Consider the following 23701-nt stretch of genomic DNA (forward strand, 5'->3'; position numbering starts at 1 on the left):
AATCATTTTTATAAACTGGAGCCCCATTTTAATAAGTTTTGGTGTTCATCTTACCCACAGACCTGATACTCTGGGGCGGTGGCGGGGGGGATATTCACCAGGAGTTAGAAAACCTTACTCTTAACTCTAGCCTCTAGTTTTCCTACTATGAACCGCTGATGTTTCTTTGCCCCATGACCCCTCCCATCACCCCCAGACCCGAAGTTTGTACCCAAGTGGTCAGCTTGCCTCCCCTAAATATCTTTAAAGACCTGTAGTTTATCTTAATGTTGAACACAATTTTTTTGCCTAATCCATAACACATAGTTGTTGAGTTTTTGTAAAGGTGGTATTTTTCCTTGAATCTTTTAAAACTTTCTGGAGCCTCCCTAGGCTATATTGCCTGAGCTTTGCATGACCTTCCACTCTGGTGGTACGGCTTGCCCAGCGTGAGAAGTGTGACCCCCCTTCACTAAAAGAACACCTCCTGGGAATGATGGGGCTCCTTGATCAGACAGCTCTGAAGTTCTTCCAGATCTGACAGGCTTCAGTTCTAGACACAAACATTCTCCCATCATTTTGTAAACTCAGTGTGCATAAAGCAGCTCGCTTTCTTTCTTATTGGTTCTGATTTTGCCTGGTGCCTGGGAACAATGGCTGAATGAGAACATTGGACAAGCATTTCTGTGCCCCTGGCAGGCTGGGGAAAATGACTGTTGAGCTGCTCTGGAGAAACCATCTAACAAAACTGAGGTGAATGTTAAGGCCCCAGCTGGGGCCTCAAGGTTACAAGGTTTGGGTCCAAGGAAAAGACTAGAAAAATACCCTCAAGTCATACAATACTTGCGTTGGAGGCTTTAGATGCCTGTCAAATTAAGAGATGTTTTCAAATATCAGAACCAGTTTTGACTAGTGGTCAAGAAGGCAGATCGATTACTTAGAGCAACACTCGTGGCTGCACCCTTAAAGTGCCGTACTATCACCAACCAAGAGTCTGAATCTTGATGGAAAGGCCTTTGGAAGGACAGAATCTGGTCACTTCTGAAATGGAAAAAGTCAGTGAAAATCAATATGACTCTTTTTCCTTACTGTGAGTTCCAGTACCAATTTTCGTACTCATTTTCATGTGCAGACTTTAAGGACACATCTGTATTTTCTTTCCTATAGCATGTAATTGTGACTCAAGAGACACAAAATATAAAAGACCTGTTTACTTTGTTTTAATGCAGAAAAAAAGTATTACCCAGCAAATACATCAGAAGGCTGTGCAAGTCCTCCAGGTTACCTTTGACTGATGATCTTCTGGCATCCATACTGTCTCGGTAAGCAAGAGCTCCAACCCTCAGGGGGTTTGTCCTGCATATTTTTGTTTGGGGGAACTATTCCTGGTTGTACATTGACCTTTAAATATCCTTGATTTACCCTTGACTGCTTTGATTATATTATTGATAACACATCTCCATTTAAGTGTTACAAAAGGAAAAGCTGGGCATGATTTTGAATGTTAGCCTACTATGAATTGCTATTTTATCTTTTTAATGTTAAGATATGCGCGCACACACACACACACATATATGTATACACAGATTCCTGGGACAAAATGAAGATGTCTAACTTCATTGGTTATGAGGGTATTAGATCTAAAATTCAGGGCCGGTTTTTCAAAGCGGTAGTTCCTGCTGGCTAAAGACATGCAGGAAGAGGGCCTAGTGTTATGATTCAGGGCTCTGTCCTACTAGAACACCAGATGTAAAGTGTGAACGTTATGATGTTGCAAAAGGAAAGCACAGTGAACTGCTTTCTAAAGCACTGGGCCCTCCTGTTGAACATTTACTTTCGACTTCAGGCACCACCCTCATAGTTATGCAGACTCTGGTCATCATTTTTCATTTCTATGACATTATCCCCAGCCCCGCCTCTGACTCACTTATCTTGGTAAGTTTGACATTTTGGACTATGTTCTAGGCATTGTCGTCATTGACAGAAGACCTCACCTCAATTGCTTTGTGAGAACTACTTTATGAGTTACAACTTATATTCTCTTGCCTCACCTGAGGAGGCTGAGGTTTAGAGAGAGTATTTAGGAGTATTTAGGAATGTCTTGACAATTCTACCTCCTTCCTATTCCTTGTCATTCCCACTGTCTTCCCACTTTCTTCTCCATTCCCACTATCTTCACTCTGGTTCAGACCCACAGTTCTTCTTGACTATTCAGGGCCTCCATGTTGGTCTTTCTTCCACCAGTCTCTAATTATTTAAATCCATCTTTACATATAGCAGGTTAATACCGTCTAAGAACAAAAATGTCATAGTGCTGCTCTTCTACTCACAAACTTTCTGTAAATCTCTTTGCTCCTTAAAGGAAGACTGAAATCATCAGTTCTGAACTCCTTCACCCCCTTCTCCATTGGGAGGCTGAGGGTTGTCAGTTGGAGCAATTGTTCTTAAGCAGGAGCTGGAGTGGGTGTCCTCATCTGAGACAAAAGGAACAGATAAAACTAAATCCTATGCAGGAGCACTAGGGTCAGAAGCATCAGAAGCAGACTCAGGAGGGCCAATCCAATTGGAAGTATGCACTGAATTGACCTGCAGTTATTTTCTGGACTGTCAGCTCAATTTGGTTTTATCTGCTGGCATCAGTGTGACAGATAATTAGGTCATCCTGGTGTAAAGGACTTCAGATGAAATAGGCAGGCCTAGGAGTCTCGTTTCTTCAGTTATCACATTCCCAAAGCCGCATGGGCTGTTTATTTATTTAACAAGTGTGAGCAGGGAGAGAAGCAAAGGGAGGGAGAGAGAGAATCTTAAGCAGGCTCCATGCCCAGTACAGAGCTTGATGCACGGCTCGATCTCACAACCCTGAGATCATGTCCTGAGTTGAAATCAAGTTGGATGCTTAATGGACTGAGTCATCCAGGTGGTCCTCCACATGAGCTATTTAACATTTTTTTAAATGATTTATTTATTTGAGAGCAAGAGTGAGAGAATGTGCACAAGCAAGAGGGGCAGAGGGAGAGGAAAAGAAAATCTCAAGGGGGCTCCCTGCTGAACAGAGCCCAGTGCAGGCTTGATCCCGTGACCCTGAGACCATGACCTGAGCTGAAACCAAGAGTCAGACACTTAATCGACTGTGCCATCCAGGCACCCCTTGTGCAAGATTTTTGACCTGCCCAACCCTCAGATTCCTTACCTCTGAAATGATATAATACCTCCTTCCTGAAAGTTCTGAGGGTGACTTAAGATAACGTCTATAAAGTACCCAGTGCAGCACCTGGTACTAGGTGATGATTGGGGCCTAGGAGAGAAGTTGAAGTCAGGGACCACAGACCACACACCCTGACTTAGAAATGACCTGGAAGAAACTTGTGTCCTTCTACACAGAGGAAGCCTTGTTTTCAAACATTTGGATCTGAAGGCGTTTCGCACATTAAGCTGTCTCCAGTCAGGAAGCTGTGGATATTTATTAGATTATCTCTTATGGCCCCAGGGATGTGTTGTCCTGGAAAGTCCAGTGATGTGGGAGCCTGGCCTCTGGAGGACCTAGATGTTTCCTCTCTAACACCGAGGCCACCAAGTCCTCATCCTCTCCTTTTCTCAGCAGACTGTTACGTCTTCGCCTTTTCGATTTGACGTGAAAGGCAGAAAGGCTGTTCCACGATTCGCTTCGGAGACATCCCAGGCTCAGCGTGCGTCCGCCTCCAAGCCCCATGTAGCTTTGTGGAGGTCATCCCCCTGAGTTGCTATGCAGGCTCTGTTCAGTCTAACTCTGCCTCTAATTGTGCAGTGACCCTGCTCCTCACTGAGGGGAAGCTTCAGACTAGTCAGATTAGAAAATGTCTCATTCCCAGTCCCTTCTCCCTCCAATATGCCCCGCCACGATTTGGGTCACATGCTTGGTGTTTTGCATCATCTCCGCAGATTCCTTTCAAAGACGGCCCTAATTCCTCATGGACCCATCAGCCTGCAGCTCACATTTATATTCTGCATTCTTATTGTTCCCCACAGACTCCGCAGGGCTTTCCAGAGCCTTGACCAGACTCTCCTTCTGCACAGCCCTCCTGTGGCACGCTGAGCCAGAGCCCCTCTGACGTCTGCCATCTCCTGTGGGAGGCAGGCCTGGAGTTTATTGTTTTGGTTCAGTGCACGCTCTGCCCAGGGGCAGTGTTACCTGCCACGGGATGCAGCTGGGCAGCTGTTGAGCAGCTGGATAGCCCTGCTGTGTGAACAGAAATCAGGGGATGGAAAACTGTGTGGCCAAAGAGTTGGCCGATTTCTTCCACACAGTGATTGTCATGTATGTATTTTGCCTAGCGCTGCATCTCGCTAGGAAGAGTTCCCTCTACTGCCTTTCCATTTTTCTTGGGATTCCACTAGGTTTTTTCCTTACTAGCACAACTCAAGCTAAGAGCAGGACTTCAAAATCTTTACACCTCTGGCTACCTCAGCCCCCCACCAGTTTGTGCTGTGGGAGCTGGTCTGAACTCTCTGTACTTACCAGTCAGATTCCTTTCACTGCTGCACAGGGCATCCGACTTAAATGTTCTAAGTGGTAGTAGTAATGGGGGACTGACACTCCATATTGACATAGTGCCAAGGGCCCTAGGATATTTTGTAAACCCTTGGAAGGGAATGTTCTAGTTGAGGCTAGACACGATTCCCCAGTTTGTAAGTGCCGACCCTGAGGTATAAAGAGGCTCTGTCACTGAGGGACCTTGCAGAGGACTAAGATGAGTCTCTAACAGGATGAGAACTCCCTACATTGTCCCTGTCTGAGCTCCTGGGAATCAGGGCTGTGTCTCATTCACCTTTGTATCCCCAGACACTTGTCCTGTGCTAGTGCACTGGGGAGTGAGGGTCAGGGAGGGGAGAAAAACACGGGCTTGATATGCACCAGACCTGCCTCTGAGCTCTGCAGCTCTACTGCCTCCCACCCATGTGATCCTTGTAAATGGACTCAACACCTCTGAGCCCTCATTTTGGACTATTAATGTTTCCTAAGTATTAATAAGCAAGAAATCCTGGTTCTCAAACCATTAGGAAGTGGAGAGTATTCTGAGGTCATTCCATTCTGTGTTCTGTGTGGGACTGGGGAGTAAAGAGGTAGCCTCCTTTCCTAACTGGCCTTGTGAATCGGCACTTGGAACAACTGGAAATTCAAGTGCAACTCTTTCCCTAGCAGCTCTGCCCCAAGCTGGCCTTTCGCAGCTGGCTCTGGGCTCCATGGAATGCCTTCGAACTGACCTCCCGAGAGAGTGGGTGCCGCATCCAGAAATATCAGTTAAAATGGAAAAAGTTAACGGGGCTAATGGGGCTCTCATATCATCTCGTTATACTCTCCCCAGCCTCAGCCCCTGTGCCCCCGTCCCCCCCAGAGGCATGGTTTGGACTCTGGTGATTTCACCCAACAGTACCTGGCAGTGGGGCCGAGGGACAAGGGTCAGGCAGTGTGGCTGCCACTGTGGCAGTGTTTGGTGCCCCGGGAAGTCCACAGAAAGAAGCCCCACCTCCCAGATGCATCCTACGTTTTCCAATATAAGGTGATACATGGTTTTTAAGAAATTTTTTTAAAAATTCCAAATCCACATGGATCAACAGAGTGTCAACCTTGAGCACACTCCATACTTGGCCGTTGTGACATGCCTCGCCGAGAAGGTGTGTGTTGGAATGAGAACAGGAATTTAGAGGCCCGGCTGTCCGGACATGACTGGAGCTCCTCACTGATAACTTGAGCCACGCCACCTGGCCAGCTCTGGGTTTGTATGACCAACTGATGCAGTGGCCTGGAGCTTGACTTTTTTTCTGAACTGTCCATTCTTTAAGAATCTCACCAGGTGCTCTCCTGGGGATAAAAATATATGTTTATAAAAAATAAAAAATTAAAAAAAAAAAAAAGAATCTCACCAGGTGTTCCAGCGTGTGCCCCTGGGTTTGCTGGGTAATGCATGGAAACCAAACACAACGGCATGAGTCAGAAGTGTGTCTTTGCCGGGACGCCTGGGTGGCTCAGTCAGTTGAACATCTGACTCGTGATTTTGGCTCAGGTCCTGATCTCAGGATTGGGAGATGGAGACCCAGGTCAGGCTTCGTGCTGGGCATGGAGCCTGCTTAAAATTCTCTCTCCCTCCCCCTCTGCTCCTGGCCCCTCTGGCCTCTCTCAAAAACAAACAAACAAATAAATGTGTCTCTCCTGCCTGCCCTCCCTTCTAGTCCCGGTCATACATCCCAGCCCATTCCCCTATGTTACAAGATGGCCTTCGCAGCAGAGGGGGAAGCCACGTTACTCTTCAGCCACATACAGCTGCCACCACATGGTTTATACCTCCAGAGATGCTGGAAATAAAGCAGAGCAGCTTTATTCCCTGTGGCAAGGAGTTAAATGGCTTCTGTAGTTTGGGGCCATTCATCATTTTTGGGAGGGGGAGCACAAGCACCCGTGTTTCTAGCAAGGCATTGAGAAGCGTGCTTGGGGGTCATGATTCTCGAAGGAGGAACCAGAGAAATTCCCTTCCCTCCCTCTTTCTCCACAAATACGTCCCTTAGTTTGTGTCGGGAAGGAAATGGTGGCTTGCCCCAGTATCAAAGGGAAAGAAGAATTTATGGAGGTTTTAGGAAAACACTTTAGCACTGTGAGCTGGGACTTTAAAGTAAGGAGGCTGACTTTTTAACAAGCAGAGAAACACTTTAAAGCCAGAATTAGTGCTGCCCTTTAGGGCAGTCGCCCTGGAAGACTGTGCACTAATTTCAACAATGTCGCCATAGACAGTTCTTTGGAATTGCTTTCATGGCCTTTTCAAGAGAATGACTTCCAGAGTGGCAAATCTTCATCCTTTGACCATGGATCAGAGTCTTAGCAAGAGCCAAATGTCATTTGGAGAGGAGCAAAGTAGGGGATTCAGGGGGAGAACCAGGAGGCTAATATTTTTGATCAGGAACACAGCATGACCCCGAAGCAAGGAGATATATTTTCTATACGATTCAGAGGCCTTTCCAAAATATTTTGAAAGGTTGGGTAGGATTTGGCTAACAATGACCTGTAGCCATGAGGCAGGTAGGACGCCATGACAGGTGGCTGTGGGAGATGGTATCCAGTGGTACATGTAAACACGACCTACCCATTCCTAGGCCCCTACAGCCAAGCCCTCTGCCTCTCTGAACTGCCACCCCCAGGTTCCTCTGCCTCCAGCTTGGACTGTTTTTAGAACTAGAACACTCCTTTGTATCCTCTCTCTCTCTCTCTCTCTACCTCATCAAACAATACCATATAGTAGATTTCGTGTATGTTATATAGCAGAGGAGGGCGTGACAAACCTCACCCCATCAGCAGTCTGGGGGAGGAAGCGGTGTACAGAACTTTGGAGCAGGGAGGAAGACTGCAGACTAATTCTTCACCAGCAAGCCCCAACTAGTGGCACGTCTTCCTTTCCAAGTCTGACTTGTACAACTGTACCACCTTGAAAAGCACATCTCAAGGTCTCTCATCTGCTTTTTCTGCTTTGTAAATTTGTATTGATAGCCAACTGATACACACTCATAGTTAAAAAAAAAAAAAAGAAAAGAAAAAGAAACAAAACTCAATTCTGAAAAGTTTATTCCAGCAAGAGTAGTTTCCAGCCATATCCTTCCCCACCTCCCAGACCCATTCACAAGAAGCAGCCTCTCTCATCCCTTGTAGCTATCTCTATAGACATTTAAATAGCAGGCATGTACTACTATTCCTGTTTCTCATTTTTGGATTCTAATACTAACTTCCTGTTACTGTGCTTGAGAATTTAACATACTATTCGTTCCCATTATTGTTCCTTCTAGATGCCCTTAGGATCTTCTCTTTGTTCCTGGTGTTCTGGAATTTTGCCAATGTTGTCTTGTGTGTCTGGGCTTGTGGGCACTTAACACTTTACAGACCCTTCTGGTCTGGAGACTCTGTCCTGTGGTTCTAGGAAACTTTCTGTTGATTTGTAGTAATTTTCTCCCCTCCATTTGCATCTTCCTCTCAGTGAGGACTCCTGTCATTAAGATTTTAGATATCCCAGATTTGGATCTCTTTTAGACTCCCCAATTTTCTATTTGCCATTATGATAGACTTACTAAGGGATTTCCTCAACATGATATTCTACCTCTTCTACTGGGTCTATTTACTACTGTCAGATTTGTTTTATTCCAGTAACACATGTTAATTTGAATGATCCTTTTTGGTAGTCTTCTGTTCTTTTTTCATGGATATACTTTATCACTCTTATCTCACCTCTTTCCTTCTGCAACCTGAACTGTATTTGTTTTTCTGATTCCTTTTTTTTTTTCTGTTGCTGTTTTGGCTTCTGTCTTTAATGTTGGAAGCTTTTGCAGGGTGGATCTTATGGATTCATGGGTTTCACTGCACAAGTCCATCTCGTAGCCCTTATTTTCATGCAGTATCCCCAGAAGCTGGAATCTGGAGATTTTTCTAGGCCCATTCGGAGGATCAAGAGAAGAATTCTATCTTCTCCTGCTGGAATAGGAGGGAGTGTGGAATGAGGGAAAGCAGATTCATTGAAGTGTGGCTGTTGGTGTTCTTGAAATGGGAAAGGGGAAGAAAAGTGGCTGAGAGGCTCAAGTTCAATGTGTAATGCTCTCCTCTGCCCTCCATTATGCTTCAGCCCCACCCCTGACTAAAGCTCTTTTAGTTGAATTTCTGTAGAAGAGGACAGTATAGAGGAAGGTACTCGGGGCTCCAGCTGCCATTGCTTTATTCAGGCTTTGAAAAACAGCCCTTGTTTTCAGTCCCACACCATGACCCTGCCTCTGTTGGAACCTGCAATCTGCATTCTCCACATCTCGGGATCTTTGTGGGCTACACTGGCTAATCTCTAAGTGGCCCCTGCCTCTGGACATTTAGAGTTTAGCTTCCCTTCCTCAGTTCTGCCAAGTCACTTATAAGCCCTGTGTTGGCTTTCCATTGTGCAAGAGATTCTGAAGATTCTTGTCCAATGTTGTCTTTTTTCCAGCTACCATTGTCATTGTAGGCTATTACTTATTTTTATTCCTTCATTATCGTCTTGGTGAGATTTTGGTGGGAAAGGGAGATAAATATATTTGTGATCAACCCATCATGATTAACTGCAACTCTGTCCACTTCCCAAGAGTGAAGAATTCTTCCAAGAAGCATTGGCTACTTTTATCCCTTTTAATTGAAAGATTCTTTGTTCTTTTCTCCTTTGCTCCTTTTGCTGGGATTTCCATATCCACTGAGATCCTCTAAGACAAAACTGAAAAGAAAAACTTGGAGAATTACACCACATCAGCTCAACTCTTCCTTGAAGCCTCACTCTGGGCCTTTGGAAAGATCAAATCTTTCAAACATTTTTCCTCAGAAAAAAATTTTTTTCTTAAGATTTTATTTGAGAGAGAGAAAGAGGGTGAGAGAGTTAAAGAACAAGCCAGAGGGAGAGTGGGGAGAGAATCTGAAGCAGACTCTCACTGAGCACAGAGCCTGGCAAGGGGCTTATCCTTCAACCACAAGATCATGACCTGAACCGGAACCAAGAGTGAGCCACTTAACTGACTGAGCCATCCAGGTGCCCCTTTCCTCAGAGAAATTTTATACTTCATTTCTAAGCTGTGTACTCTTCCGTTTACAGCATTTGATCCTTCCCGAATATCATTTGAGTCAGGAATATCCTTTCCAAATAGTCTTCAAATGGGTAAATGTTTTGATGTGTTGAGTCTAACATATCACGAGTTGGGCAGGGGAGAAGGCCGGGGGCCCAGGGGTAACAGGTAGGCATGGTATAAACCTAATTGGTAACAAGGTATGATAATAGGAGTTCCAGTGGTGATTCCAGAAATTTTTCTGTAAGTTTCACTTGCCATCGTCCAGGGAAAATGCTGATTTAGGCAGGGGGACTCTGTTAGGCAAGAGGAACTTCAGGAAGGCCTTTCTGAAAAAGCAACATTTGAGTGGAGACTTTCCAGGCAAAAGGACTAGGGGGTGCAAATGCCTCGCACTTCTGGGAGCAATCTTGGCATGCTCAGAGAACAGCAAGAAGGCTAGTACACCTGGAATGTTGCAAACAGAGAGTTTTCAGATGAATCTGGAGGAGTCAGTAGTGACCAGGTTCCTTAGGGTTTTTTCAGTCCTGATAAGGAGTTCAGCTTATGTTCTTGTGGATTGGGAAGCCACTGGAGAGTTCCAAGCAAGGAAGTTATTGATCTGGTCTGTGTTTAGAAAGCTCATTTGGAAAAAAAAAAAAAAAGAAAGAAAAAGAAAGCTCATTTGGTTGAGGTTGGGTCTGTAGCAAAGTTCAGAGTAGAAGCAGTAAGACCAAACTACAAAGCTATCGTTGTAACCTGGGTGAGAGTTGATGGTGGCTTGAAATTAGTGAGTAGTAGAGGAGGTGGAAAAAAGAGATTGGTGATCTGCTATGGTGGTAGAACCTACAGGACCGGAGAGTGCATTGGATACGGGGGCTGAGTCTAATGTGACCCTACGTCTGTTTGGTAGTCTTTTGACTGGCTCCCAAATTACTGGGATATTATACTTCTGAATTAAGAATTGAATTCTGAAACTTCTAGAATTAAATAAGTGTCTCCTATAATTGTTGTAATGGGAATTTACTGACAATTACATTCGGTACTGTAGGAACAGATAGAGATACTTAGTTCATTGGTGATCTCATCCAGTCTCCTGGTCTGGTGGCTTTCAATACCATCTATGTGTGAGTGGCTCCCACATTTCTATCTTCAACTCCAACCTCTTCCTTGAATTTCAGACTCCTATGTCCAGCTGCCCCCTTCCCATCAAAATGTAACATCGAAACAAAACTCTTCATTTTGTTTACCCCTAACCTGTAGCCCCTACAGTCCTTCCTATCTCAGTTAGGACAGCTGTATTTTTCTAGTTGGTCAAGCAAAACCCTTGGGGTTGTCCCGAGTCCATGCATTCTCTCTGTCTCGCTCTGTCTGTCTCTCTGACTCTGTACAATCCTTCAGGAACCCTACACTCAAAATATATTGAGAAGTGGGGCACCTGGGTGGCTCAGTCAGTTGAGCATCTGACTCTTGGTTTTGGCACAGGTCATGATCTCTAGGTTATGAGATCAAGCCCCACGTTGGGCTCTGCACTTTGCATGGAGTCTGCTTGAGATTCCCTCTCTCCTTCACCCTCTGTCCCAACCCCCTCCCCTGCTTGCTCTCCCTCTAAAACAAACAAATCTTTGAAAATATCTTTCAGAATTGACTACTCCTCAGTGCCCTCCACTGCCCCACTGCCATCTAGGTTGCCATTATGTAGAAGACCGCTAACTGCCCTCGCCACTTCGGCCCTGCTCCTGCATTCTCTTCTCAATGTATCCATGAGCGTGATCTTTAGAAGATACAGCTGAGATCCCATAACTGCTCTGTGTACAATATGCCCCAGTGGCTCTTAGTTTTCCTTAGTATGAAAGTCAAAGGCCCTACGTGACCTCATTCTCTGACCTCAGCTCCTACTCAGAGTATTAGGGAATACTTGTCTTCAAGACTCCATGCTAGAGGAAAGTTTCTTACAAAACATCTTTAATTGATTGAGTTTTAGTTCTTCTCCCAAAAAACACACAAATAAAAGACATAATGGTCCAGCATTTTGGCTACAAATATTTCCATAAACAGAGAATGTCCTTTCAAGGAGTTCAAATGACAAGCGAGCCAAAATCCAGAGGATAAACAGTGGTAGGGGGCAGCATATTGGAGTTGTGTCCCAGAATCCTCAGCCAAAGAAAATGTACACAAAAGAAGAACCGAATTCTCTTTCTCCTCTTCTGATCACTCTGTTTATTCTACTTTGTTTAGATTGACCAGTCTATGTGACTTCATCTTGTAACACTTAACTTATTACTGCTAATTTGTATTAGTTTATAAATATGAGCTATTATTTTCTTTACTCCTGTGGTGGGGGGGGGAGGCTTTTGACTGTTTATGAGTATGTTATTTTCCCAAGTTTATTATCACCAGGTTTTCTTTTAAGTAATTATCCCCTGTTCATTCTTGCCACAGTATCTTGTACACCTCACTTGCCAGTTGGAAGGGGACTATTGAGTTGGAGGTCCTGAGCAGGGCAGGAACCCTGGCAGGGTGCTTGGAACAACACCTTCATCTTGCCCTTCAAAAAATGGTCTGACATGACCAATATATGTTTAGCTTTCAAAATTGGCAGAGTGTGGTGAAATTAAGACTGGGTGGCATTGAGGTATTATACTAAGAAGAATTTCACTTTGTGTTTAGGTCATTCCAACAATTGTGTTTGAAATGACTGGGTCTTAATGGCCAAAACTCTATTATGGTTAAGGTTAAATTTGTGCCAGTGTTTTCTTTTAAGTGAAACATGGGCTTAATATTTTTTCTCAAATTTAAAACAATTCAGATACAGAGAACTCTAAAGCAAAAAGCAAAAAGTATTCTCTCTTTTCAGAGATAGCTGTTTTAATACTTCAATGTATTGTTGCTAGAATTTTTCTATGCCTTTCTTTTTCTCTTTTTTTTAAAGTGGGCTCCACATCCAGTGTGGAGCCCAACACGGAGCTTGATCTCATGACCCTGAGGTCAAGATCAGAGCTTAGATGAAGAGTCGGATGTTTAACTGACTGAGCCACCCACGTGCCCTTGTGCCTTTTTATATAAATATATACCTCGAATGAGATCATATTTCTACATACTATTTTGTAACCTCCTTTCTGCTCAACAATATATCCTGAACATTTTCCCCTGGACAGCATACATGGATCTGAATAACAACCCCCCCTTTATTTTCTTTTAGGGGTGGGGAGGGGCAGAGGGGGAGCAAGAAAGAGAAACTTAAGCAGGTTCCACACCCAGGGCAGAGCACAATGCAGGGCTTGATCTCACAGCTCTGAGATCACGATCTGAGCTGAAATCAAGAATCGGACACTTAACCGACTGAGCCACCCAGGCACCCCTAAATAACCCCTTTTAATGGCTTCATCATAATAAATGATAAAGATATCTTTTATTTTTCCTAAAAGTATCTTAGTAGACGCATTGAGTCTAGGCTCCCCTTAAAAATTTAAAAAGCATGCAATTTAAGAAACACAAGGTGGTTTTGTTTCACTGACCTACAGTACCAACCATATTAAATTAAGAGGGCCTGCAAATACTCTGAACAAAATGGTCTTAGTTACTGAATAATAAGCTCATTTGTTTCTATGGCAACTGCAACAGAGCTTTACTGAGCACCTACTAAGTGCCAGCATGACTTCAGGTGCTGGAGACACTGGTGAATTAGCTGTGTGGGATCTCTGCTCACAAAGTTCAAAAATCTAGTAAGAAATAAGAAAAATATCAGGTATTAAAACCTAACCTGACATGTTTTCCTGGATAGCATTTAAGCTGACATTTTGGTCCTGAACTCTGTAGATTGAGTCAAATTATATATTATAATTATATTTTCAGATTTGAAGACAGTAAAGAACAAATAGATTATGAGTCACTTTTCTGCACCCTGAACTGGAGAATGAATCCAGTGCCCGAATTGGAAGCACCGTCGTACTTGAAAGAGGTAAAATTAACACCGGTTGTAAAAACCAGCTGTGGCTACCTTCATTGCATTTTTAATATCCTTTATCTTAAAAATTATTTTTCAGCATAAAACATTAAGACCAGGACTTTTGGAAAAAGCACTGATGTATTTCTGGGCATTTGTGTTAAAGGCTAATTCACTTTCCATGCTGAGCGAACATCTGCTCTATAAGAACATGACTTTTCTTCTGCAGCTGAATTTTTTTTAACCTCAGTCGCATCCAATTATATGGAAAATAGGATAATAGGTTACAGTTATAAATAGATATAAACACTGTTATCAAGGGATTCTGCTAACATCATCATGAGCCACGAGAACAAATCTCAAATGGTACATATGTCAAGAATCCCCAGAATGTCTGTGGCTGTGCATACAGGTTTGCCTCCGTGAAACAGTATAGGATGAGGTGGCAGGGCAGGGGGGTGCATTTCACAGTGGAGCCAAATTTAAAATAAAAATTCAGTAGAAAAATGCTTGGTTAGGGAAAACAAAGTTCATGTGATCGGGTGGTGCTCTCAACATTGTGGAATTGTCTGAATTCTCTGAGATCTCTTTGGACCAATTGTCTTTAAGGAGTGGGTGGGTGGATGGCCGTTTGTTTATATTTTAACATGCTCCAGAAATTGATTTTCTTGGGAAAGTCCCTTGATAAAGCAAATGTCATGTGATTACTCCCAGAAAAGAGGCATTTATCCCTCCCGGTCTCCGCTGACCAACTCATTCTGGCCTGAACTGGTCTAGTGCCCCTGGGGAGTTCCCTCAGGCATGCGACTCTTCTGGAGTGGCAGGCGGCCTTAGAACTTCCAGATGGTTGGGAGACAGTGGCGGCCTTTGGAGTCCAACACAACTCGGGTTGAATTCTGCTGTGCCACTTACTTAGTTGAGTGACTTTGGGTCACATAACTCGCTCATTTCTAAGTTTAACTCTCAGACAAATCGTGACTAAGTAGGCACTCTCAGCAGGTTCTGTGCTCCATGCTGGGGGTCCAGAGATGAAGGCCATGATTGCTACCTTTTGGTCGGGGGAGGAGCACCTGATGATGGCGGAATCAATACACTCATGATTAGGAGTGTAGCGTGATACAGCCTGAAGAGGATGGAATGGGAAGAGGAGGAAGCTGTTGGGGTTGGAGGGGCAGGGGCAGAGGAGTTGGGAGACCGGAAGTCTCCTCAGGGGAGGCCGTGCTTGAAATTTCAGTGACAAATAAGAAGAGTTAGCAAGGGAGGGAAGTGGCATGGTAGGGAAAAGACATTCCCAACTGAGGTTCTGGGAGTGGGGGACAGCATGGAGCTTGTGCAGAACCAGAAGGAATTGGTGTGGCTGGAATGAACGCACGAAGGGAGGAGTGGAAAAGGCTGAGGCTGGGGAGGCCAGCAAGGGAGAGCTTTGAATATTGTCCTACAAGGGCTGGAGACCATGGACAGATTTCAAGGAAGAGAGCGACGTCATCAGCTTGCTCTAGCTAGATGGTGGGTACTTTGAAGACAGGCTGTGGACACAGGTAGACCCACCACTGGGAGGCTCTTGATGTCCCGTTGTCACCATAACAACTGTAAACACTTACCATGTGCTAAAATATTACCCTAAGGCCTGAAAATCTATCAACTGGTTTAACCCTCATAGCAACCCTACAAGGTAGGTGTTCTCAGGGTCCCCATTTTAGAGATGAGGAAGGTAGAGAAATGGCAAGCGTGTGGTAGATTCAAGAATTAAAACTCAGGTCTTTTTCACTGCAAAGAATAAAAAAGAAGAACTCTTCTTTTTTAATGTAATTATTATTGAAGGTACTGGATTTAATTAACTAAAATCTGAGATACTATCACAAAAGCAAATCGGTACAGTCACTTGGTAACCTTATTAATTCTCATCCATGCAAATATTTAATGTTGTATGTACAAAGAAAAATCATAGGCGGAGGTTTTATTCTCACTTTCTCACTCAGTGTTATAGTACTCTGTATTGTGTATGATCCAAATATTTGTCCCATTAGGACTTTTCTCCAGTCCCCCTGCCTCCTGCTCTGAGTCCTGGGCAGTTGACCTTTATGGGCTGCGTCAATGGATCCCCCAGTGCCCTGGCCCCCAATTGGGTTGGCCAGTGTGATGTACCAGCAAGAGAGGGGAGGGTGAGAGGAGAGGGAAATCCTTTCTGTCCCTGCCAGTTCCCATGGATTGACTGCCTCCTGCATACAGCTCCCTACAACTCCAGGCTCCAGTAACCACCATCTCTTGCCCCTTCACCCCAGTGGTGACACTGGCTCCCTGTGGCCATAGTTCTTGAGGGACCACAGGATCCCCTGTTGGTTTTCCTAAATGCTTCCCACAACTTCATAAATAGTCACTTTATTAAATTCCTTTCAACTTACACAATTTGCTCATGTCCTCTGTTTCCTATGGCACCCTGAATGATGCACACACTTCTTGCTAGATGGCGGCTGCCTTCGTTGTACTTTTCCTTAGTTCCTCCTTCCTTCCTTTTCTGTTTTGCCCAATCCACCACCCAAATGTTCATCTGTATGTTGGGAGCTTCATCACTCATTGTACAAAATATGATTGTACCACATGCATGTATTGACAGTGTTTCTCTTAATGCTACATCATAGGCAATCTCTCTAGTTTAATATGTATAAATCTGAGCCATTCTTGAATAGCTAGCTGTAATATGGATATAGAATAATTCATTCATCCATTTTTCTGTTGATAGACATTCAAGTTGATTTTACACTTTGCCTCTGAATGCGTGGTAGCTTATTACTTTAATTTTTATTTTCCTGATGACTGAATTTGAATGAAATTTAATGACCTTTGGGTATAACAACCCACAGTTAGACTTTTTTCATAACAACCCAGCATGCACAGATACAGCAGAACCAAAGTTTCGTGAAACAATACTATTCTGACTACATGTGGTGCAATGCCATCTTGTCTTTCTTCCTCTGTCCCTTTCTTTCGTCCCTCTTTTCCTTTTCTTCTCTCCCCTCCCCCACACCTCTCCTTTCTCCCTTTTGAATGTTGTTTGTGAACCATTACATTGATTTAAGGGCCCACAGAAGGCTCACCACCCACACTGGAAGAGGAGCCACCACATGGGAAGGCCCAAGATTCCCTCTCCCCTTAGCCACCCCTCCCCCATTTTATCCCTTGCATACTCTGTGACTGGGAAATGACCCTGAGTTCAAATCCTCAGCTCTGTGATTGACTAACTGGGTGACTTTGTACAAGTCACTCAACCTTTCAGGTTTCCTCCCCCCAACAATGGAGATAAGAGTAGTACTTCTGGGGCACCTAGGTGGCACAAACGATTAAGCTTCTGATTCCTGGTTTCAGATCAGGTTGTGATCTGGGCTTATGGGACTGAGCCCCAGTCAGGCTTCCTGCTCATTGTTGAGTGGGCTTAGGAGTCTCTCTTCCTCTCTCCCCACTCCCGCGCTCTTGTGTGTGTGTGTGTGTGTGTGTGGTGATGGGATGGTTCGTGCATACGTACACGCTCTCTCTGAAAGAAAGAGAGAGAGAAAGAAAGAAGAAGGGAGGGGAAGGGAAGGGGAAGGAAAGGAAGAAAGAAAGAAAGAAAAGAAAAAAGAAAAGAAAAGAAAAGAAAAGAACTTCCATCTGGGTGGTTGTGAGGATTGAGTCGATACGCATAAGACACTTATCACCACATCTGTCTAGCAGTAAGGGTTTAAATGTTAGCTATTATTATCGTTTGTGACATGGGGAGGTCTTACTTCCTCAGGTGAGGGTGCTGGGCCTTGAGCAGTCACCTTCCAAGGCTAAGAGCCGCAATTCTGTCTTTAAAGGTAGAAGAACAGTGGGGGAACAGGAACGTAGCATCAGAGAAAGGGCCCGTGCTTCAGCAGTGGGCTCTTCCAGTTGTTACTCATATACAGTGAGAACTTTACTCTTTGGGTCTCTTCTCATCTCGACTGAGCAAGCCTAGAAGCAGTCCAGTCTGTGGGAGACATTTGGAAGGGGCCATTTCTTTCCCACTGGTTTAAGAAAGATAGGGACATAGGTATAAAATGGTACCAATTTAACTTAATAATGAGAACGTAACTAGATCCCAAAGTCTACAGCACTCTGGTATTCCTAAGCTTGTTATTGTTTCATAAAGAGGATATAAGATAGCTTGGGAATGTTACCAGTGAGTCTATAATCTCATGTGAAAATATTCAGTGGGAATGGGTTGAGCACGCTGTTGCATAGTTGATAGAGCACAATCAGTAGTGAGAAGTACAGTCTCTCCTGAACCATGTAAGTGTGCTCTAAATGTTCCTGTCCAATGATGCCTGGCGACACTCGGGTCAGAGCCCGCTGCACAGTTTGGGTTCTCCAGGAAGCAGGTGGAGTTTAATGTGCGAAAGGTTCATTAGGGAGTGTTCTTGGGATCAGTACCTGTGGAAGGGAGAAACTGTGCCAGCCCAGAGAGTTCTGGAGCTAGAATGGCCTTTCAAAGCTGTCCTGAGATGGGCCACAATGGCTTGGCCTTTATCCCTGTGCTTGCTTTAGGAAGGGGGTTGACCTTGGGTAATGTGACTCTTTGCAGCCAAGACAGCTCTATAGCCGAGGCCATCCCTGAAGGGGGACTCTTGGCAGCTGGGCCACCAAGTCCTTCCTCAAGGGGATCCTGGGTGGTACATCCTAACTCGGCAACCAATTGTTCTTGAAGCTCTTGTTTTCAGTTTTTATTAAAATTAATTAGCGTACAGTATTGTATTAGTTTCAGGTGATTTATGCACATTGCACAGTGGTCACCCAGTTAGCTACCATCTATCTGTCACCGTACAATGTTATTAACTATATTCCTTCTGCTGTACATTACTCCCCTGTCTTAGTTATTTTATAACTGGAAGATGTATGCCTTAATTTCTTTTGCATATTTCGTCCATTCTCCCCCGCCTAACCCCCTCCCCTTTGGTGACCATCAATCTGTTCTCTGTAGCTATGAGTCTGTTCTGTTTTGTTTGGTTGGTTGGTTTTTTTAAATTCTACATATAAAAGAAGTCATAACAGTACTTGGCTTTTTATGTCCGATGTATTTCATTTAGCATAATGCCCTTGGGGTCCATCTATGATGTTGAAATGGTAGGATTTCCTTCCTTTTTTATGGCTGAATAATATTCTTTTTTACATATATCCTGCAGGGATTTTTTTTTTTTTTGATCTGTTCATCAACTGATGGACACTTAGGCTGATTCCATATTGTGGGTATTTAATTTAATTTATTTTTTATTTTTTTTTAAGATTTTTATTTATTAAGAGAGAAAGCACAAGCAGAGGGAGTAGCAGGCAGAGGGAGATGCAGACTCCCCACTGAACAGGGAGCCCAACACAGGGATCAATCCCAGGACCCTGGGATCATGACCTAAGCCAAAGGCAGACACTTAACCAACTAAGCCACCCAGATGCCCCCGTATCATGGCTGTTTTATTTTTATTTTTAAAATATTTATTCATGGGGCACCTGGGTGACTCAGTGGGCTAAAGCCTCTGCCTTTGGCTCAGGTCATGATCCCAGGGTCCTGGGGTTGAGCCCCACATCAGGCTCTCTACTCAGTGGGGAGTCTGCTTCCCTTCCTCTCTCTGCCTGCCTCTCTGTCTACTTGTAATCTCTGTCTGCCAAATAAATAAATAAAATCTTTAAAATATATATATTTATTCATTTGAGAGACAGAGAGAGCACAGGCAGAGAGAGAGGGAGAAACAGACTCCCCACTGAGCTGGGAGCATGAAGTGGGGCTCCATCCAGGACCTGGATTGTGACCTGAGCTGAAGGCAGATGCTTAACTATCTGAGCCGCCCAGGCACCCCGTGGCTATTTTAAATAATGCTGGGCATATGTCTTTTTAAATTCCCGTTTTCATTTTCTTCTAATAAGTACCTACTAGGGAAATTGCTGGATCGTAGGGTAATTCTATTTCTAATTTTTTGAGGAACCTCTATACTGTTTTCCACAGTGACTGTACCAATTTCCATTCTGACCAAGAGTACATTTTCTCGATGTTCTCACCAATACTGTTATTTCTTACCTTTGTTATAAAAGCCATTCTGACAGGTGACAGCTGATATTTCATTGTGATTTGGATTTGCATTTCCCTGATGGTTAGTGATGTCGAATATCTTTCTGTGTACCTTTTGGCCATCTGGTGTCTTCTTTGGAAAACTGTTTTTTCAGGTCTTCTGCCTATTTTTTAAGTCATATTGTTTGGTTTTTTGATACTGCATTTTATGAGTTCTTTATGTATCTAGGATGTTAATGCCTCCTCAGGTACGTCATTCGCAAATGTCTTCTCCCGTTGGGTAGGTTGCCTTTTCATTGATGGTTTTCTTTGCCATGGAGAAATATTTTAGTTTGATGTTGTCCCACTTGTTTATGTTTGTTTTTACTGTCCTTGAAACCTTTGCTGATTGTTCTTGGCATCAACTGGGAGCCTGGCAGTGCAGCACAGCCCCATGCCCAACCCTATCCCCCTATCACTGCCTGATCTTTTGCCCATGGTGGGGAGTTGTCAGGAGAGCAGTTAATCCTGGAAGAGGTCAAGGAGGAGCCAGACCAGCTGTGGAGGTCTGTGGGGGCCCAGTTGGGCACAGAAAACCTCTCGCTTAGAGCTCTGGGGATTGCCAACATTTGGGGAGGTGGTCCCCGCCAAAAAGTCACATATGGGACTTTAGGATGAGATCCCGCAAGTCGTGAATATGACCCAGCCCTGTGGGTGATGTGAGAGATTCGAGTTCTGTTGAGAGCAAGGGATGGCATGTCCGTGTTAATGGACAGGACAAATGGTTGGAGTAGAGATTTAGGCTGTCTTCCCAGGCTAACCTGATTACCTAGAACGTATGGGGTGATCAGATAGGGACTGGAAAAGAGGAACAGGACTGGTGGCTTCAGCCAACCAGGGGCTGAGTAGGAGGTCGGTCTGGTACACCAGACATGGGATTGGAAAAGCAGGACATCTCTCCGAAACAGGGAGCACAGTGATGGGGATCCCTGAAGTTAGCACTATTCAGCAATGAGATGAAGCCAGTGTGTAGGCTTGAACTAAGCCTTCAGTGTCGCACCCAGGGGACAGAGCTGGCTAAGTCCCTTTACCAGTGAGGCTCCAGTAGGAAAGGTACATACACAGCACACTCAAAGGAGTCAGGGATATGGACTGAATGAAGGGAATATTGCCAGAGGAGTGGCTGGGGTTACAGGAACCCGATCAGGGACTAGCAAGAGCGGGAAACCATTACCATCTGAAGAAGCAGAGCAGGGCCAGTGGTAGTGGAGCCCAGTGGAGGAGTGGGAGCAGTGGCAGCAGGTAGTTGCAGGTAGCCACCGCCAAACCATAGGCAGGTGGGGAGGGGGCAGAGGGAAGGGAAGTGGAATCAATAGCCTGATCTCTTGCTGCTTCCCGCTGTCTGGACCCACTGAGCAGCCAGGAAATAAGGAAGCTCAGTGAGTGATGCAGTCCACAGAGGGTGTTCTCCCAGGGATGTGAGCTGGGAAGAGAGAAGAGGGAAGAAAATGGGGCTTCTGGGGTCCAGTAGAGAATGACCCAGCACAGTCTGTTGCCAGAATAAAAACTCGGGCTCAGGCAAACAGACCTCACAATCAGGGTATGAGGTCAGGTCCAGATAACAGCTCCCGGTGCTTGGTCCACTGCATGTCAGGACTGGTCCCCCGGACTCAGGTGGGGCTCCCCTGCATGTGATGGCTAGGTGGTCTCAGCTAATAAGGCTGGGATCTAAGAAAAAAAACAGTGAAATTTACAAAGAGGACTGTGGTCCGTAGCTCATCTAGCTTTGACTAGTCCTTTGGTGAGCAATTTCCCTACATGGCTGTGCATAAGCTGACTGTCATCCACCATCTGACTTTTGACTGTGGCCTGTAGCCTTAATTCTCAGGAGCTGCCGTGGCTGGGCCTCTGCCTGCCTCCCACAGCGGCCCATGGTGAGCCACCGGGGCTGTAACTGACCTCCCACTCCCTTGTGTGATGATCTACGGTTCCAGCATGTTGCCGTGGTGCTGTCAAGGCTTGGAGAGCCCATTTCCATTCTGTTGTGCTTGCTCACAGATGGTGGCTGTTAAACTGGCAGAATAGGGCCCATGGTTTAGGGCCTATCTGGTTAATCTCCGAAGCCACGTTTTAAAAAATAACCCTAAATTGGTTCTCGTATAAACTTTATAACTTGCACTGTGTGACTGGCGTCTTATCTTTTGACATTTCTGAGAAAAATTGGATGTGGCTTCATTTTATGAGCACTGTAACTGCCAGACCATTAGCCATGCACTCTGTAGCCCTTTCTTGGCACAAAGGGTGACATATGGCCTTGGCATGGGGACCAGGGGGCTGCTCGGGTGCACCTTAGGATACGTCTTTGGACTCCCCACTTGGGAAAGATCTTCTTTTTGTATTTAGAGCATGGACTATCCTGTGACGTTTTATTGTCCCAATCCTGTGAAAATTAAGTATTCTTCCCAATTTGTAGACAGGAAGCTGGGACTCAAAGGCATTCCTAAAGGTAAAGATTATATAGTTAGGGACTATTGCCAGCTCTAATAAATAAGCAGTTATTTCTAAGAGTTGAGGTTGAATTTAGCAGTTGAAATTAAAGACTATTACTCATTCTCATTAGATTTTAAAAGTAGCTGATAAACACAGACCAGTTACCTAACACAAAACTGTGACCTAGTAGGGAACAATTTTGCCAGAATCCACTTTGATTCAAAGTATGGGACGAGGTCATCTTGAATCATATGCAGAAGCCAACCACTAGAGCTCAGCAAAAATTCCTGTCCTCTTGGAAGCTTTATTTACCCTGGAAGGCAGCTTCAAAGAAAGGTTTCTTGTTTAAAGGCCACACCTGCGTTTTAGCTACACTCACACAGATGACAGCTCCGTTGAAGCTTTGTCTAGGGCAGTGGGAAGTGACTGGGCTATTATAGTAAAGACAAAAATGCTTAGGCATATAAGCAAATCCCCCGGGGTTTTGGGGGGTTTTTTTTTGTGTGTGCATTTTTTTTTTAATCAATGAGCTTTTTCTTATGACATCTCAATGCTCTTGATAATCTCAACAAATATTTGCAAAATTTCTTCCCCCAATTAATTTCCCTTTGATTCATGGAAATTTCAATTGTTTCTACAACTTTGTCAATTGAATTACTTCTGAGGTCACGTCAACCTATTAGAAGGCAGTAAATCCAAGAAAACCAGAGTTTCAGTTCCATACACCCTACTGGACTTGTCTACAAATTCATAGATGTTTCCTGTAGAGACGTCTTTTTTTTTTTTTTTTTTTTTTTGAGCATGGGGAGGGGAATAACAGTGAAATCACTAACATGATTCCATCAGCCTTACATTTGGGAGGAATAAAAATAACCTTGTTTCAGTGAAGCGTGGAATTTAATTGGCTCCCGATCTTTTCCCCCTCATGCATCTGGTGGCCAGTACTACAGTAGAAAATTTTAAACTAGAAGGAGACATAATCCAATTAAATTTCCTTTTAAAAATGTCAAAGCAAATAAATCCAGAGCCCATGAGCTCACACACAGCTTTGCTATTCTCACTGGGCAGCTGCTGTTCACTGGGTTCCCAGCCAGTGTGCCATCTTTGCTTCAATGTTGTATGATTTTACAGATCAGCAGCTACATTTTTTTTCACCGTTGATGAACAAGTAATTTATTGCCAACTTCTTTGACATGGTCTGTAGCTTTAGTCAAAGCCAGCATGGAAGACGCCGTGGGGTCCCCTTGCAGACAATGATTCCCAGCCATTTTGGAGTCGTGACTGTGCATCATTGTTGAATTCTGCTCTGCATCTCACAGTCCTTCCTCCTTCCAGAAAATCTTCCTTTGGAGGAAATTGAATTTAGTTTTGCGCTTGGGGCACCATCTCTTGAGTTACCTGAAGTCACATTGGAGACTCTGGATCCACCCACCATTTTGAAAGGAATTTCCTGTGTTCTGAGCTGTGCTGTGACTTTCCTAGACATTTTGTTAATTCTGGTAAACACAGAATCACACGGTGTCTTTGTTTGACTTCGTCAAGAAGCTGACGTGGAGTTAAGGATTCAAGCGTATATAGGTTGTGAGGAGCATGGAGGGAAGACTATTAAGGGAGCAGGGAATGAAGAGTAGAAGGGAAGGAGCTACCACAGGGCTTAGCCTCAAACCAGTATCACATGTTGGTGACTGGAG

The 23701-nt window shown here is 44.4% G+C and overlaps 1 protein-coding gene across 11 annotated transcripts in view; it reads left to right on the forward strand.

Annotated features, from left to right (window-relative positions):
* Nucleotides 1–23701, forward strand: part of EFHC2 (EF-hand domain containing 2) — a 246184-nt gene that overhangs the window by 163860 nt on the left and 58623 nt on the right. For 10 of the 11 annotated variants that reach the window (XM_082718226.1, XM_082718232.1, XM_082718231.1 and 7 more), the window contains 2 exons: nucleotides 1209–1301; nucleotides 13399–13504. In XM_082718226.1, coding sequence (XP_082574352.1) covers nucleotides 1209–1301; nucleotides 13399–13504 — 199 coding nt within the window. The remainder of the gene's footprint in view (nucleotides 1–1208; nucleotides 1302–13398; nucleotides 13505–23701) is intronic. The other variant, XM_082718230.1, reaches the window with a different exon arrangement.

The sequence above is a fragment of the Mustela nivalis genome (genome assembly GCF_964662115.1).
Source record: "Mustela nivalis genome assembly, chromosome: X".
Classification (NCBI taxonomy): domain Eukaryota; kingdom Metazoa; phylum Chordata; class Mammalia; order Carnivora; family Mustelidae; genus Mustela; species Mustela nivalis.